The sequence below is a fragment of the Neopsephotus bourkii genome, unplaced genomic scaffold, assembly GCF_033783945.1.
Source record: "Neopsephotus bourkii isolate Nb327-2 ecotype Australia unplaced genomic scaffold, CSIRO-AGI_Nbou_v1 NB_1637, whole genome shotgun sequence".
Lineage (NCBI taxonomy): Eukaryota > Metazoa > Chordata > Aves > Psittaciformes > Psittacidae > Neopsephotus > Neopsephotus bourkii.
Window position 1 is genome coordinate 8,052,287 of NW_026902112.1, and position 18,594 is coordinate 8,070,880.

At 41.5% G+C, this 18,594-nt stretch overlaps 1 protein-coding gene across 4 annotated transcripts in view; it reads right to left on the reverse strand.

The window, feature by feature from the left end:
- Nucleotides 1–18,594, reverse strand: part of COL22A1 (collagen type XXII alpha 1 chain) — a 221,721-nt gene that overhangs the window by 13,809 nt on the left and 189,318 nt on the right. For all 4 annotated transcript variants that reach the window (XR_009728580.1, XM_061374148.1, XM_061374149.1 and 1 more), the window contains 13 exons: nt 15,226–15,270; nt 14,785–14,832; nt 12,908–13,021; nt 12,686–12,739; nt 10,568–10,621; nt 8,824–8,877; nt 7,207–7,260; nt 5,785–5,838; nt 4,917–4,970; nt 3,820–3,873; nt 3,171–3,215; nt 2,237–2,290; nt 1,226–1,279 (listed from right to left, as the gene is read on the reverse strand). Coding sequence is in view for 3 of the 4 variants with exons in the window: in XM_061374148.1 (XP_061230132.1) it covers nt 1,226–1,279; nt 2,237–2,290; nt 3,171–3,215; nt 3,820–3,873; nt 4,917–4,970; nt 5,785–5,838; nt 7,207–7,260; nt 8,824–8,877; nt 10,568–10,621; nt 12,686–12,739; nt 12,908–13,021; nt 14,785–14,832; nt 15,226–15,270 (738 nt within the window). In the remaining variant the exon portion in view is untranslated. The remainder of the gene's footprint in view (nt 1–1,225; nt 1,280–2,236; nt 2,291–3,170; nt 3,216–3,819; nt 3,874–4,916; nt 4,971–5,784; nt 5,839–7,206; nt 7,261–8,823; nt 8,878–10,567; nt 10,622–12,685; nt 12,740–12,907; nt 13,022–14,784; nt 14,833–15,225; nt 15,271–18,594) is intronic.

An 18,594-nucleotide genomic window follows, 5' to 3' on the forward strand; every position in this document is an offset into this window, starting at 1 on the left:
CAGGGATACCTTACACTAGAGCAAGTTGCTACAAGCCCTGTCTTACCTGCCCTTGAACACTGCCAGGGATGGGTCATTGAGAAACAAAGCAGAGGAAAATCAGGAGAAACTGTTACTCTGCTCTCCAACATGCAAACTCCCAGGTATCTCTTCTCCAAAGAAAAATGTGCACTGAAGTTATGATGATTTATGTCTCCTCAAATCTTTTTATCCATTGCTAGTGTGCAGGGGCATGACACGTTAGCGAGTGATGCCAGCAGTACAGGAATAATGAGATAAACTACAAAGTAGACACAGGAGCTCTCCATATGTTCCTGCAATCTTATTTAAACTCCTACCCTACAGCTCAGAGGGACTTACTGCTCCAGCTCCTGGCATTGCTGGCTGAATCAGCATTTTTGCCCTGATTATGTTGTAGAATCTGTCTCACTAGCAGGTCTTGCTAGGAGGAAAAATAAATCACCGATTGCAACATATTAAGGATGTGCCTGGGTTCAGCATTCAAATTAAATTCAAAATTTATCATTAGAGACCTGCATTCAAATTTGGAACAAGACAACTGAAAAGCCAGTGAGAGTAACGAAAGTAATTTTTCAGCCATCCCAATTGACACTTTCTGAAATGTCAACTAAAGTGCAGTTTCTCCACTGAAGTTGTAATTAAACTCTACAGGTGTTTAATTAAACAATATTATTCCTAAAATTCTGTTGGGGCTTGGGTTTTTCACAGAAAAAATACAGAAAACATTACAAAAATGAATAATGTCACAACTGGATCCCACATATCTCAACCTGGGCACTTACAATTAGTGTCTGACTTCAAAAACTGAGGCCATGTGAGAAGCAAGTGAGATGCCAGAGCCAGGACTGGAATATAAGCACTTCTGACACTGCAGTCCTGGCAAAATCCATTAAACTGCTCTTCCCATCTAGTCATCACTCCATTGCACCAAGTCTGCATCACTTTCTAGCAATGTCAGTCTGCTTTGTCTTTCTGAAAGTAAGTGATGTGTTTTAATCATAGAATCTCAGAATGGTTTGAGTTGGAAAGGACCTTAAGATCATTCAGTTCCAACCCCCTGGCATGGGCAGGGATGCTTCACACTAGACCATATTACCAAAGAATCTTGCTGAAGCCTTCTTCCAAACCAGAAGTCTGGACTGCAGGACATTCCCACTACACACAATGTACCTCCAGAAATGTCTTGTCAGGAGAGAAAACTCACCGGCTGCCCCCTGGGTCCTCGAGGCCCCTGTGGTCCTATGGGACCAGTATCACCCTGAAGTGAAGAACAGTATTCTAGTGAGTAAGAAAGATCTGACATGCAGGCAATCAAATAAGCATTTGAAAATATTCTTATTAAATCACACTGCACACAAATTAGTATTAAAGGAGTCTCACTACCTTGAATTTTCAGTATCTATCACTGAATACTGTCTGATTACAGGCAGACCCATTATTATCAGGTTATCTTGAAGCTGGATTTCATAAGTACTTCTCAAGAATTGACCATTATGTTCTCTCTTGAGGGAGGCTTCAGACCTGCTTCTATCTTCTCTGAAGGGTTTCCTTAGGTCTATCTTCCATTTGACTTTGTAGACTATCAACTACAGCACAACAGTTTTCCAGTGGTACAAGGAAGTGCAAGTGAGAAACCACTTCCCCAAGTCCTATGGCAATGGCACATTGCTCAGAAACTGCTGCAGGATCCCACGTCAGCTGCACTCTCCCATTACTGTGTTACGTGACTGCATCTGACCCCAGTACTGTCAGGATCTGTTTGTACCATCTCTCTTCCATCTGAGCAGCATCTTCTTATTCCATAGGTATTTCACAGATTTCAATGGAGCTACACTCAGTAAGGCTCAGCTTCTGTAGAGGAAGTGTGACAGAATCTGGCCCAGTGGGACCTGTAGGCTGAAGCACTGCTAAGAGAAGGGTGGCAGAAAGCAGCTCCATGGTTATGTGGCATAGCCTGGGATTCAAACAATGCAGCTTTCTCTGCTTTTCCAAAGACATAGCTGATATTTAAGTGCCAGCAGCTGAGCAGTGACAAAGGCCTTCAAATTCTTTGTTACCCTCATGGTCTTTGCACAAATCATTCCCTGTGCACTGCTGCAATAATTCACCCTTTATTGCAGTTTCTGCAGCTGGGTTAGGTCAGGGTCACTATGAATTAAAATCTTCATTTGTCAGGGAGAAGGATATTATTTTATGTTTGAAATGGTACACTTACATCCTTTCCTGGTGGCCCCTCACGACCAGCAGGACCTGTCACACCTGGTTCCCCCTGTAATTCAGCAGAAAGGAAAGAGATTTCAGCTCGAGGTCAAAGGCAGACCAGTAACACCACTGAAAGAGTCAAGGGGTTTCTGCAATATTGGACTGAGCTCCAGGAAAGCTTTTCTAAAACCAGCAGGAGCCTCGTTCATCGTATGTGACACACAAGTCATGAACATTACTCAGAAGCATCTTCTGTAAATGATGCACAAGGCAGTACATTGCTTTCCAGAATATCTGCTACTGCTTGTGCAGTCATGAAGACACCAACCCATTCCTGATATAGAAACTACCATAATGAGGAACTCCAGCACGAGATATTTCAGCTAAGCTCCTGCAAGCAGAGCATGTTATTTCTCTGTAAAAAGCCAGAATTAGGCAGAAGAATAGTCAGATTTGTATCCGCTTCGTACACCAAGGAGCTTTTAGTGCTGTTTCACTCAGAACAGAGAGGGCATCAACACTTCAAGCAGGAAGTTTTGGGCTTTGAGTTTTGAGGGTTATGATCTACAAGCAACTAAGTAAAAGGACTAGAGACATTTCTATACTCATTACTAGAAGTTTTGTTTCTGAACTTATTTTGCACTTAGGCATTTTTGGAGGAGTGCTGATACTTCTCCAACAAGTGCAGTAGGGCTCCTCACCTTGTATATGCCAGCATCTGTACCAGAGGAATGTGGTATGGGAGCATCCCTGAAAATTCCTCACAAAGGACTATCTCAAGGGGAGCACCAGAGGACTCAGCTCTACCATCAGCATCATCTTACCTGGAATCACAACTTCAGCAGAGGAATGAAGCCAGCTGCTGTGATTTTATGCCATGGGCATGTGGCTCATGGTTGAAAACAGCCTTTCTCCAAAGGATCATGCATGAGGAATACATTACTTACCCGGGGTCCTGGTGGACCTGTATCTCCTCTTTGTCCTTTGAAACCCTACAAAAGAGAATCAAATCAATAGTTATCTATTACTGTGATGCATGAAATACTAAGAAAACTTTATCTTGAATGTTCACTTAATATGCTTCCCAATTTTGCCTAAGATTACAGTGGACTGGTCAGCATGGAACTGCCATGTCCCAGGGAGTGATTAGGAAGGGCTACATCACAGGAGGAGCTTTCTATAGCTCCTTAGGCTGCAAGACCAAGACTATAGTGTGTCTATTCCTGGTGTAAGCAGCTAATAAATTATTTAACCCTAACTTTCATTGTTCCCATCCTTTCAGAGGACACATAACGGAACATAAGGGCTACAGCTGTGGCTATGCTTTCTGTTAGAAGAGGTGCTACGAAGTTATGTGATTCAACTTCTAGATAAGGTCCCTACTGTTCTCCAGTTGTAAAGGACATGGAAATGCCTGTGTTTGATTTTTCTTGTGTTCATTTATTTATTTGTTCAGTCACAATGCCATGACTATTTGCAGGCAGACCAGCTCTTTGGTTATGTGTCTGCATCAGTAAAGGAGCTCATCTGGCAACCAAAAGCTTCCCAACTACAGTATAGAAGAGACTCGATTGAGCCCTTCAGATCAGTACTTACTGGTAAGCCTCTGGCACCCTCCTGGCCTGGAAGACCTGGTTCTCCAGGCTTTCCCTATGGGAAACAATCACATTCATGTTAGGAGAATCTCAGGTCCAGCTCTCTGTTGTTGGAAACCTCTCACTCTTCTCCCTTAGATTTAACAGCACTGAGGACTGTGATTGCCCAGGGTTTCTCCAGCAGTGCTGGAGTCTGAGCATGCAAGAAAGACAGTAGTGACACATGCTCATACATACCCCTACCTGCACTACCACAAACACAGCCTTTGAGGTTCAAAGGTAGCTTACACATTTGGATTGGTGCCCCTTTTCAGTGTTTTAATGACAGGTAATGCACAGAACTGTACCAATACCTACAGCATACAAAAATCAGCATCTACATGTAGAAATCAGGTGTTTCAACGCAAGCACACAACTGTCTGAAATTGCTGTGACAAGCACATGAACCCATTGTCCTAATGACTGGGAGCTTGGCTCTTCCCAGAACCAATAACTCCTGTCTGACAAGTCATAGAAAGAGGCTGGCAATGCTGGATACTGGAAGCATATTCTTCATGTAACAAAAACAGTTGCAAGGAATAACTTTCATTGCCCAATTTATTAACAGTTCCTTTTGGCTAACAACTTCATGGCTCAGCTGTTTTCCCCTCAGCAAACACAACTACAGACTAAGCAGAGAAAGTAAAATATAAACCCTCTCATGCTGGACAACAGAAGTGTTGAGAAAAGGCTTCTTTAAGGACACCTCCTCTAAACTTTCTATGCCCCATAATTTTCTACTTAAAAAATGGATCACTAGGTTTAATGGCACCAGGAAACCTTCTTCCTCTACAATATTTACCATAGCTGTAAAAGTGGAATCACTAAGTTTTAGTGTATTTATGGTAGCTGTAAAAGTAAAAGAACCCAGTTTCTTTTCAAGATTGCAAGTGTGTGACTCTTATAAAAATCGCTCAAGACAATTTAGTCCTGGTGTTAAAAGAAGATGTGCAAACAGGCTCCCTGCCCTCCCTCAGGAATTCATAGACAGCAGCTCCAAAAACAATAACTGGATGCAGGCTCTGATTGCCTGAGCAAAACAGTTTTGCATTACATTACCGGTTCCCCAAGAGATCCTGGCTTGCCATCCTTGCCATCATTCCCAGCAATGCCCTGTGAATGAAATGCAAAACAGGGTATAAGGAAGGGGTTGATAAGGAGCATTTACAGTGACAATTCTGCTTCGACATGGCATACTTAAGTTTGCCTACCCCTCTAAAACCTATCCTATTTCTATAGCTCAGCCATATACCTCTCCTCAACACACCATTGTAACAGCACAAACTGTTGCCTTTTCCAGTATGGATAGTCTAAGGGATTTCCTCCTTCTCAGCAAGGTGAGCACTCCAACAGCTTAAAACAGGATTCTATGGAGAGCTGTTCTAAATCATTAGAATGCCATTATCTTCATTCAGCTAGGCTGCTTTGCACTAGAAATAGCTCTGCCCCAATCTGTATAACAGATTAAACAAAACCCCCAACAAATACTGTACTAATACACTTTCCAGAAGAGAAAAGTCTATGCCCAAGATGCACTTGATCTTGAGTTATTTCAAAGGAATTATTTTGACTGAATTTGCATAAAGATAGTATTCTAATCTCTGATTTTTGTGCCCTTACAATGGAGTTATTAGTTGATTTATGTGCTCTGAATTTAAAGAGTATTTCTTCCAATTAAGAGGCAGATGAGGAACAGACCTGATTCATGCTGGGAATTAACACTTAGCTTTGAAGTGATCAAATACAACATTTACGCTGTCCTGGACCAAGGGCATAGCATCAACTTGACAGATGCCACTACAGGTATACATAGCTTTCAAAGCACCTCAAAAATGTCACGTCTTTGTTTTACACACCTATGTGTTTTACATACCTATGTGTTTAAATCTATAAAATACTAAACTAGAAGGAGCTGAATAGCACTCACTGGAAGTCCAGGCAAGCCCGGTGGGCCCTGTGGACCTGGAGGGCCATCTTTACCCTGGAAAGAAAACAAACACTGTGGGTCAAGGCAAGCTGTTCAGATGCTCCCATCTGTTGAAGATCTATCAAATACAGAGTTTGACAATGGACAGCTGTGAGAAGCAGGTCTTGCAGCCCATGTCACATAGTATGAAGTTCCTTGGATTCCTTCTAGTTTACATCGGAGGGCTTTCTTTCCATGTGAAACACCCAGTATTAGTTACGAGTTGTTACAGATGGAGAAACCGCTGAAATCACTGGTTTTGTTTTTTTCTGATGTATTATTATATTTAATATTTAATCCCTAACTTCCTGCATGAGGTGTCCAGCCAAGCAGTAAAAGATCCGTATTTTATACCTATCAAATCAGTAGTTATAAGGAGCTCTTTGCTAACAGTCCCAAAAAATCCCTTTACAGGACAGGACCGTAGCACCCCAGGTCTTTCACAGTGTCTCAACTTGATCACGAATAGAAAGGGAATTTCAGCCACCCTTTCCATGTAGTCTCTGCCCGCATTATTGAGACTGCTCACTGATTTCATATCAGCCATCAGAAGGACCATCACTGTTCACTTACGATGAAGTTCAGGTTGAAATGGATCTGCAAAAAGTACCTTGCTCATTAGGAAACCCTGTTCTAGAAATTAATCACAGAATTACAGAGCCTTAAACAGTTCCAGCTCAACAGCATGGGCTATTCACGGAAGGTTCATTTTTTTCCTTTCCTAACTGAAGTTAACATCAGATTACTTGTCCCTCCTAGGGTTTTCTGATGCATTACCATAAAGTAGTTATGGTATCCATAAAGTAGGATCCATGGTATCCATAAAGTAGCATCTGAGAACCCTTCAAATGGAAGAGTGATAGAAAAATTCTTCATCGACTTCTCAAGTGTTTTATCTGTACTAGTATTTTCAGTGGTGCCAGGGAATGTTCTCAGGTCCTTGCATCTTAGCAGTCTGTGCTGTGACATCCCTTTTTGCTTTTCTTTGTATCTTTAGTTGCTGGTTTCATTTTCACAATCTCCACACGGAGTTCAAGTCTTGGTTTGGGTCATGAAGCATCCTATCACATTTAGTCATCCGTTTCTAGAGATGAAGAGATGTTAATAGCAAAGAAAGTCAGATAAGAGGTACAGAAACCTCATTAGAGGTCCCATGGGCTGGATTATAATCTGGCTAATATGGAATTTCATTTGATGAGTAAACAAAACTACAGGACCAGAGTAATCTGTGGTTATTTGTGGAGGTCCTACTTGCAGGCATAGAGTTGATTCAGGCTAAATGTTTTAGGAGGTTTCAAAGGACATTATATGGTTTCCAGCTCAGCTTTACTTCTAAAAGCTAAATACAGCTGAAGGTGGTGAAGCACACAACTTAGAGCTTACTATGTCTCCTGGGTTTCCTGCTGGTCCTATTGGTCCTGGTGCTCCATCTGGGCCCTAAATAAAATTAAACAGAAACAATGTGATTAACACATTTTGTACAGTTGTCAACACACTCCCTACCACAGCTGGCAACACTGAAGTTCACTCAGTTCAGCATTCATTCCATCATTCATCACAGAAAAGCAGTGCCAACCTCTGCATTGAATCAGCCCCCAGAGTCAGAAATAGTCAGATATTTGAGTCTGGTCCTGGCCCTTCCTTCTGAAAATAGGGGACAAATAGGAAAAAGCCTATCTTGTGATGTAAAAATAACTCTGAAGAGCAGTTTTAAGCACGCTTTACAGCAGGCAAACTGCTGGAGCCACAGAGCAATGCAAAGTGAAAAGCCAGCAAAAGCTGAAGAAAAAGTATCTGAGGAACACCACACTGAGGTCTGCTTTGACAGGCTTGGTTTCACCTTGCACATTTCTTTTGGCTAGAGGGTCTCATGGGACAATTGTGTTTCAATCTGACTGGAACAACCCTATGGCTGTGGCAGTATGAGGTTAATACAGACACAATAAATGTGCCTGTGTTATTAGCTTGTCTTAAAATAGTGCTCACAGGAGTGCAAAAAGAGGTCCACAGGTTGTGCCAGTGGCAAAGCATTCAGCATCCTTTAGGCACTGCTGCAGTATGAAAACAGGATTTTAATCTAATCCTCTTTTCTGGTACTTCCTGTCATTTAGTCAGTGAAATATAAATTCAGCTTTGAAGAGACTGTGCTGATCCCCAGAACAGATGAAGGCTGCACACCCTCAGCATGGCAGAGCCAAACTGCACTGTAAGCAGCAATATGAGTAGTGATGAGTGCGGGCAAAGGAAAGCAGTTTGGAAAGAAAATTCCTTCACTCAGGAAAAGTCCTGGCTCTTGGAGGGTGTAAGCAGTGATATCAAAACCAGGACAGCCAAGTTATTTCAGCCCTGCTCCTGCACTGTAATCCCTTTTTAAATATGAATAAGCACAGTTGTTTTAGTGAAAAGACTAGAGCGAGGAATGAGGATGACTGTGATGGAGAGGAACACATGTAAAAGGCCTTTTAATTCAAAAGCAAACTGCAGGATACGAAAAATGGAGAAAATCCAGTCTCATACCACTATGTAAAATTGAGAAATATAATACTCTTAAGATCTGCTAGTTTTAGTCTGCCAACTTATTCCACATATAAGAAAACACCTATACACATACTAAGTAGTCCCTGTGGAAGAGATTTCATCATCATTGTCTTGTATAGAGAGAGTGAAGATTAACATCAATTTACAGAGTGTGTTGAAGCAATCAGTGAAAAGTGGCTGATGTATTAAATAACAGTTACCATGAGTGGGGAACTATGACACTCAGGGGACCATTAGGAACCCACTGGAAAATGCAAATGCAATGCACAGACAGATGGGAATGGCCCTTTCTTCCACACGGAGCTTGCAACAACCTTTACAAAGGAAAGTACAGGACCATAGAATCATAGAATGGTTTGGGTTGCACACGGCCTTAAGATCATCCAGTTCCAACCCCCTGGTATAGGCAGGGATGCCTCGCAGTATACCAGCTTGCCCAGTCTTTGTCCCAGAGCAACTTACAGGTGGACCAGGGTTTCCAGGAGCCCCTGAGAACCCAGGCATTCCAGGGTGACCCTGCAGAGCAAAAAGAGAGGCTCGCTTTATGCATTATTCGCATCTGTAGTTGTCTAAAGGCTAACTGGTGCTTGAACATCATGAGGTAACATCAGAATCAAACAATACACAGAAAGCTTATTATAAGGAAATAAAGAACAAGGGCTGTTTAAAACAAAACCTTGGTTTTCAAGGCATGAACATCAGAAATAGTTATATTTAAGGTGTACGTTTTCTAATGAGTACTTCAATCTGTGCTAATCACAGAATCCCAAGGGTTAGAAGGAACCTCAGAAGATCATCTAGTCCAACCCTCCTGCAAGAGCAGGGTAACCTAGAGCACATCACAAGAGAAATTGTCCAGGCGGGCCTTGAATATCTCCAACGTAGGAGACTCCACAACCCCCCTGGGCAACCTGTTCCAGTGCTCTGTCACTCTCACAGTAAAGTTCTTCCTGATGTTAATGTGGAACCTTCTATGCTCCAGTTTACACCCACTGCCCCTTGTCCTAGCACTGGAGATCACTGAAAAAAACCTAGCTCCATCATCCTGACACTCACCCTTTACATATTTGTAAACGTTGATGAGGTCACCCCTCAGTCTCCTCTTCTCCAGCATAAAGAGATCCAGCTCCTTCAGCCTCTCCTCATAAGGGAGATGTTCCACTCCCTTAATCATTTTTGTGGCTCTGTGCTGTACTCTTTCAAGCAATTCCCTATCCTTCTTGAACTGAAGGGCCCAGAACTGGACAAAATATTCCAGATGCAGCCTCACCAAGGCAGAATAGATGGGGAGGAGAACCTCTCTTGACCTACTAACCACACCCTTTCTAATGCACCCCAGGATGCCACTGGCCTTCTTGGCCACAAAGGCACATTGCTGGCTCATGTTCATCCTCCTATCCACCAGGACCCCTAGGTCCCTTTCCCCTTCACTACTTTCTAGCAGGTCAGTCCCCAGCCTGTACTGGTACATGGGGTTGTTCTTCCCCAGATGCAAGACTCTACACTTGCCCTTGTTGAATTTCATCAAGTTTCTCCCCGCCCAACTCTCCAGCCTGTCCAGGCAACACAGCCTTCGGGTGTGTCAGCCACTCCTCCCAGTTTAGTATCATAATGGAAGATGAGAACAGATACTGTGGAACTGTACAAGGCAGGAGATCAGGCAGGAAACCAAACCTGCTTAAAGTATTCTACAAATCTCATTGAAGAGTTGCTGGTTTGCACCTTAAACTGTTGACATACCCCTTGCTAAAATTAGCTATAAAAGTTTGCTTGAATTTAGACCATTCTCTTTCCTGTGGCACCTCAATCCCTCCTAAAAGGTCCCTACATTCATACAATCATAGAATAATCACCTTCTAAGGCAAATAGAAACTGGCTTTTTCAACCCAACGACACCTGATGTCCAGGATCTCATTTAGGCATTATCTGGGGAAATGACTAAGGGTTAGGTAATGTAGAGAACTGAATGCATCCAATCTAAAGGTGATGAAACACATCACACAAGGTTTTTATTGGAGATAGGGGTGGAAGTCTGTGGAGGCCTGCTACAGCTCCACTCACAGCACACTTGAGATTTATCAGTGATGAAGAGCTCCCATCTTCCTTCCCTGCCTCTGAGAATGATATTCCTCTACAGACATCGTAAGAGTTATTCATGATGGGACAATCACAGCGAATGCACTTGGAAAGAAAATTCTCTTTTTACCTGTTCACCTTTTTCTCCTGTATCCCCAGCCATACCGCGGTCTCCTTTAGCACCCTGATAATGAAAAAAAAAGCCATTGAACGTCACTTAGAGTCAGTATTGTATCAGCTTTCTGAACTATTTCATAAAGCACTTGAATATTTTTGAGCACAAAACTCATAAATCAGGGCCAAGTCTTACTTGCCCTCATCCTAAATTTTTCCCTAGACTTTTACTACCAGTGTTGGAGCCAGGAATATATGTGAAGAATAGCCTTTGAGCAGACCCAGTACAGCCCATCTTTTTTTATGTTGTAGTCTCATGGACATGAAAAAGACTTACACATCCTTAGAAATTAGACAGGTTGTTAGGAACTTCACTAAATCAGATCTGACTCAACAGTATGAGCTAGTTATCAACTCTCCCCTGAGAAACAGCCACAATAAAAATGATATTTCTAAGGTGCAGTCAGAAAATTCATGCCCAGAAAGTGCTCCCCTCTTTCTCAATCTCTATTCCCTAGTGATAACACAACAGAGGCAGCTAACTCAAATGTACACTTCTGTATTATCTATGCTTAAAGTAAGACGAGCCTCACATGGAGCACTAATGAGTTGATGGCCATGGAAGTAATACTCTGATTTGCTGCGTGAGAGCTAGGAGATAAGTGGGGGACAGAGGGGCTACTATTTATTAATTAAAAGAGACCTAATTCATGTTGCCAGAAAGAATGAGGCTGCTCAGGAGCAAAGATCTGGAGGTTACTGTTCTATTTCAGAATAAAACGCCATACTAGTTTGGATGGTGTTGGTAAGGACAATATACTACATCTTCAAAAGTACAGTCCTTCACTGCAAGGATCTGCCTAATGTATTTAGAAAGGGGTCATAGAGACTGTGTTTGCACCTTCGTAGGGGTCTTAAAATATTTTCTTTTAACATTTGCAAACTCTGTGAATCTGCCTTTTCACTCAATACGAGTTAGACTAATTATCAATTAATTTATTTTACGCACATGTACAGTTTTACAGTTAACTGGTTCTGGTTACTTCATCTAAACATCCAATCTGCCCAAATTTCTGCTTTCTTACAGCATATAAGAAAGCAGCAGACATGGGATGTTTCAGGCTGCTTGGCTTTTCTGCCAGCTATTGTCATTATGGGTTACTAATTCTTCTGCAAATTTTATCCTGGAACATACTTCCATTTTGATCATCCCTATATTTACTTTTGAGACCCTATTGCTCTCCCCACCACACTTTTAATTACAAGATATAAAATTAATTCATGAATCTCTATTAGCTTGTCCTACACTCTAATAAGTGCAAATACAAAGATGTTAAAACAGCAGAAGCTGTTTTAGACAGTAGGACAGTAATGCAGGGAAGACTGAATGAAACTGGCCCACCATGAAATCACCTTAACTCTCCCTTCATTGATTTGTTTTGATTTATTTCACATTAAGTAGTTGTAAAGGTTTTGCTTGTGACCAGGCTATGGCATTGTGAGCAGACTGATGACAGACCTCTGCATGGAACCTGCTTGAAAAGTGTCATTACTGGAATCCTTCAGACATCAGAATTTTTATGTTGGCCTGTGCCTTAGACCATTAGTCAGAAGCTGAAACAAGGAATTCTTTCTATAGCATGCTAAGGAAACAGAATCTGTGGATAAAACCACCATGACAGATAGTGTGTAGGGAGTCCAGCAACCCATTGAACCAGCCTTAATTTAAATGATTCAAGCATATAAGATTCAAAGAGGAGTGGAACAGGCAGGGGAGCTATTGCTGAGGCTTTAGTTTCCTCTTCACCTGATTTAGGTGAAGTGATTTATTTGTAAGTATTTATCTGTCATCAGCACACTGATATAATGAAATTCAACATCAAGAATGAGGCCCTTCACATGTGTCTGTGCGAACAAAGGGATAATAGAAGACACTATTTAAGTGAAACAGTGTTCATGTGAGGAGCTGTACAGTTCAACATGCACGTGGCATTCCAGTGAGTTGCCAGTACAAGGGTCCACACAACAGGCCAGTCCTACCCCTTTACACAGAGATGGATGTCACCAAGATCCTACAGTGTAATAATTAGTCACAAATAAGTGTTCATTAGATAGCTGAAGAAAACCAACCAACCTTTGGGCCATCAAGCCCAGGTGGGCCTGCAGGACCTCTGGGACCAGCATTCCCCTGCAATGCAGAAGAGGTAAACCCTAGTTCAAGTCCATTGACTCTACAAACATTTAAAAAACATTTAATAGGTTGTTGACAAGAAAAAAAAACAAACCATCTAAAGGTATTATAAGAAAACAAGGTTACAAAACATCCAAGACATGGTTACTTCCCTGGCTCTCTTACCATTTTCCCATCCTGGCCATCTCTCCCTGGTGGTCCTCGGAGACCTTTATCACCTTTGAAACCTGGGATACCTGGCAATCCTGGTGGGCCCGGAGGGCATTCAGTGCACACATCCTAGCAGAGAACACGGGGAAAGAAATTAGTAATACACTGTGGAGCAGAGTGGGGGTTAGCAGATGAACTCACGCATGCTCACATGGGTTGTTTCCTATCAGTTCCAGTTGGACAAGTCCTAACTGATCATCCAGGATTAAGAAACCAAGGAAAAGGTCTTCCTAGGGGGACTTAGAGAACTGCAAAGCAAGACCATCAAGAACAATCTTGTTTCAAAGCTACATGACTACTAGAAAACTGTGTCTACATGGGTCTGAAAGCTATGCTACTGCTCAGAGGGCAGGTTGCTAAGTGCAGCACAATGTCAGAAGAGTGTTTTGCAAAGGAAACTGTATTCAGCAGCTAGCATGGCCAAGGAGAACTCATCTGATGGAGTTTGTGAAGACCAAGGAAATGTCACAGTGTCCTGGCCAAATTCTGTCATGGAGATCTACTGCCTCCCTCCAGTACCTTCTGAAGCATCGTCTCAGTAGTCTTTACATTTCTACTGTCCTCAAGAAGTGCATTACCTTGAGTATGACATTTTCATTTCAAAGGCAGACTCCCTTTTAGCAAAAGGGAAGCAAATCCTGCCTATAAAAAACAGTACATCAGAAGACACTGATCATCAGGTGGAGAGCTGGGAGACCTTGTTCCAACACCCAACTCTGTCAATGTTCCATTGCAAAACTGTGGGGTAAACTGTCTTTCTAAGTCTTAGTTCCTACATGAATATTTATCTATGTACTATATAAGTTCCTGAGAAACACCTAAAACAAGAGCCCTAATTTAATCTGGGATTTCAAAGTGTTGTTTTATGTAGACCTGTATCAAGTGTAGAATGAAAAAATACCAAGCAGACAGAATATGCAAGGCATACAAGTGTTTTTAACTGTAACATAATCAAAGCACAAAACCAAAGGAACATAAAAATGACATCCTGTACCCAAGAATCATTCTCTCAGTCTTGTCCTGATCAGAAATCCCAAACAATACCATACGGTGAAACCTCCCGAAAAACACTTGGCTGCCTAAGAGAAGACCAGCAGCTCTTCACTGAAGCAATTTCACAGTGGCAAACTTAAAAGGCTTCTTTTATAAATCGGGTTGGTAAAATCAGGTGATTTTTTTAGTTTTAGTTTCTTCTAATCAATAAGAAAGGATTTCTTGCCATGTCCCAAGATTGCTTAAAAATCTCCCAGCTAAGCCCATTTAAATCTGTAAAGATTTTGCAATCAGCAGCTATCAAATACTGACTTGTTTCCCAGACAACTCCCTACATGGAGAGTAAAAGCAGACAGACAGATCATCACTTTTGAGACATGGGTGCATTTTGGGTTAATTACCCTCGTCCTTTCAAATGCACCATCCAAACTGACTGCAGTCACAGTTCAAAACTGCTCCAGTCACTGTTGAATGTATACAGGAAAAAATCAGACTTTTCATTAAAATAGGTTCCAGTTTCTGGTTTAGGCAATACAACTGGAAAATGTTTGTTGTTCCTTGGGAATGCATGCCTCAAAGAGGCAAAAAAAGACTCAGAGCTTTGTAACATACACCATGTTCTAAATATCTTTCTAGGTCATTTCACTGCTGGGGACGGTAAAAGGATTTTGATCTCCAGCATGTGCTCCAGTGTCCCGGCATCAGTGCAAGGCCTGCAAGTTTCAAGCTTTGACAGAGTATTTAAAGGCACCTTTTGCACTTGTAGCTGTGACACTTTCTCATCACAGAGTGTTAGTCAGGTCTGAATCAAACTCCCACCATCACCAAAGGCTGATTACCTTTACTAAGAGATTTATGTCCTCTGGAGAGAGCAGGGGTGGGGAGCCCTGTGGAATGAAAAATTCATTACATCAGGCAATTTTAAACAGCATCAACATATAAGAATTTTTCCTGAACATGCTTATGGGCTGTTACTGGTTTCCCTTGCCCTTCCTAAGCCAAACACATACTTCCTGCCCTAGTTTTCTACTGCACTTCATCGCACCTGAGATGAGCTCTTGCTGAGGGTATTTACATGCAGGGTATCCTGTTATTTCCATACTGTTCTAAAGCCATCACAGATACTTTTACCAGAACCCCTCAGTGGTTCTTAGTGCTTTTCAAGCTGCTCAGCTGGAAAGAGCAGCAGTGGAAATGCACTGAAGTGCACTTCTGAGGTGAGGTGTAGAGGTGGTAACTGAGTTAAAAAGAAGATGTAATGTAGAAGTGAAGTTACATACTGGTTTTCCAGGAGGTCCTCTTTCCCCTGGATTTCCAGGTAGACCCTACAGAGATCAAGAGAAAGAGAAATTATCATACAATATTATGAGACGCTCCCCCACTCTGCTGACCTGTTTCTTGCATATGACAAACAGTAAATTCCTTGAGATATCCACAACTTTAAACATCCTCTGAACCCCTCCTAAATGTCATTTATCTATTCTGTGATCTTGTTAAACGCCAGTCACATAAACCCTGAAATTGCTTTAGTTTGTCTTCTTATCACAAGAAGCACTATGCACTGCAATAATGTGAAGGATGAAGCTTTTGATTCCTAGAGATACCTGTAACATGCAAAATCAAGATCTTGCTTCGCACAAGCCTTGCAGACAGGTCTCTTCCACATAAATAGCAATGGGCCTTTTTGTTTGTGGGGATGTATTAGTGTTGTGGTTTAACAATTGGTATCAGTTTTCTTGTGATGAAGGCATAGAAATGACCAGCATCCTTAGAATGTGAGGTTCAGGAAGTTATGGTTTGGAAAGGGGACATCATCCCTCAATAGTTTGCTTCTCATTAGCAAACCATTGCTTTGTTAAAAAATAAAATAAATATCAATGAATAAGAAAAAAAACAACAGACAAAGCAAAACAAAAGATTATCTTTGAATCTTTGGATAAAATGTTGCTCACATGAGAAACTAAATTTCTTGGTCAATGTCGAGATGATGACAAAAATCTGCATTGCAAGGATCCTTGCACTGGTGTTTTAAGTAGGAATGGGTGATATTTGTCCAAATCATTCTCTGTTAAATTCCTGGATTCACCTTGCCCATCACCCTTGGTCATCACTCAAGCATATGCATGTTTTATCCATATTGAGAGCCTTAAAGAACATACACATAAAATACCTTCTAGCTATCTTAACCACATAGAAAAGGCTGTCTTATGTGACCATTTCTGGACCTGCAGGAACAGTTTCTACTAAAAAACACTTAAAAGCACTTTATCTGTGTTCAGTTTTGCTGATTCTGCAGGAGGTCCCATCTGGAGAGGTCTCTGGGACAATGCCAGATTCTCCACCCATGATGTTAATTAACATGCTGAAGATATCAGTAGTAGATTCCAACCAGTCCAGTCTTGGCAGGGGCTACCTAAGGGACTCTCTGCAACTATCCCATATTTCCAGCAGTAAAGCTCCTTCAGAACTTGGCCAAATGTTTTGCCAGGAAGGGCACTGGGTATTCTGTTAATCACCTTGTCTCAGGCTGATCCGTTGCCTCCAATCAGTTCATCGTATTATTTATGCAGACAACTACATGGAAAGTTACTTGGCTGCCTGGGGATGAACACCTTAAGCACGTTCAGGTACCCTGCTACACAATAATTATAGCTATAAGGCAAACTTGAATTTCATCCTTGTATCTCACTTATAATTTAAATCCTGTACCTCTTGCTAGAGGAGAGAGAAAATGGGAAAATACGTTGATTGCTCCCTTTCTATGTCCACAATAAACACTTCTGGGTAAACAACAACCCTTCAGTTACCTTGACTTTCTGACATGAATATTAAGCACGAACTGAAGTAGAGCTGAAGTGGAAGTGAAGTACTACTGACGTCCACAGATGAAAGCTTGTTTCCTGAGGAACCAAATCTTCTTCAGGTGAGAGCCAAGAGAAGATAAAGTGAGAAGAAGATTCTTAGCTCATAATTACCCCCAAAAGTCCTTCTGGGGAATTGAGTAAATCTAAGGAGATATTAGAACCATTTATACTTTGGTTCTTATACAGAGCAGCAATGTGAATGCAGAAGATTATGGGATGTTCCCAAAGTCCCTTCTCTTTCACAGATACTAATTGCCCAATCATGGTTTTGGCATCCTGTCCACTGTGGCTCTCAACCACTTCTGCAAGCAGGAAAAGTGTTGCCTAAATAACAGTTCCACAGATCTTACATTCCCAGGCCTAGTTTGTTCAGGAATATTCACACAGCGCTTGCTCTAAGGAGTGCAATGAAAAGCACAGACTTGAGCCATAAGAATCATCCTGGATCAGAAAGCAACACAGAACAGACAATTCAAAAATGTCTTTCATGCTGACTACTCATATAGCTACAAATAAACTGCTTCTAGGTTAGGGCTCCTGACAGCCTTTTGCTCAGGGATCTGGAACATGACATGGTGCTATCAGTGGAATTTGAGCATTTAAAGAAGATGTATGTGTAGATGAATATAGAAAAGACTTGTTAGTTATGAGAAAAGAAGGGAGTGACTAAAACTCAAATCCTGGGAAAGATTTAAGCACGACTGTGATATCCACATAGTATGAGATTGCCTTGAGACAAAAAAAGATGGACCTATGTTCTTGAACACTGTATGTTGTGGATCTGGAGATGTCTTTAGCAGGTTACAAATAAGACAGGATATTGAATTGAACAAACCAGGTGTAGGATGATGGCGCTTCAGAATGTTGCATTATCAGAGAACAGCCAACTGGAAACAGAGGCCAATGAAGAGGAAAGATTTACAGACTGGAGTTAGAAAAGGATGACAATAGGGGGCAAGCTGCAAACATTGCTCAGAGCAGAATGAAAGGGCTAGAAGAAAGGCACAGAGGGTATAACTGCACCTGACAAGCTGACTAACAGCAGAGGAAACTAGAAAAGAGAAAGCCAGGAAATAAATCCATAAAAGAAGAACTTCAGAGAGTCTACCCAAAAATAATGCATGGTACTGAAAAGAAATGTTACTGATGTGATGAAGGAACATGCACAGATCCAAATAACCAGTGTTGGAAGGCTCATAAAGTTTGAACACTTTCAGGAGCTTGCAGCCAACAGCGGCTGGCATTATGTAGAATATTCAATCAGTGGTACAGCAAACCAGTGCAGGAAAAAGATGTTAGGAGTGAGGAGGTATAATGTACATGTCTGCAAAATGTGACATACAGGAATGGTCTCTAACTGGGGATTGATGGAAGCTGTGCAGATGACATGCTGAAAATTGAGGTTTAGGTAAGTGATGTATGGGAAAATCAAAGAAAGCATACAAGGAAACCAGTCATACAGGCTTATGGTGGGGTGGTTCTGTTACAAGACGAAAGTAAAGCTTGAAATGCAATAGCTAAAATAAGTTGCAAGTCCCAGGAATAAAAAGCCAATAGGGGGTTTAAAAAATGTGCTCTAATCTGATGTGTATGCATCCTAAAACAAACACAAAGGCTTCTTGGAATTATCCTTCTCACTATATGGCAAAATCAATGTCAGAACAGAAATCTCTGCTTTTCAGGTCTCGTGGCAGTAATTATGCATCCACAAAGGTTTTGCAATTATGAAAATAAATGTAGGGGAAGATTAACTTCTTGGTAACACTGGAACTTAGCTATAAATAA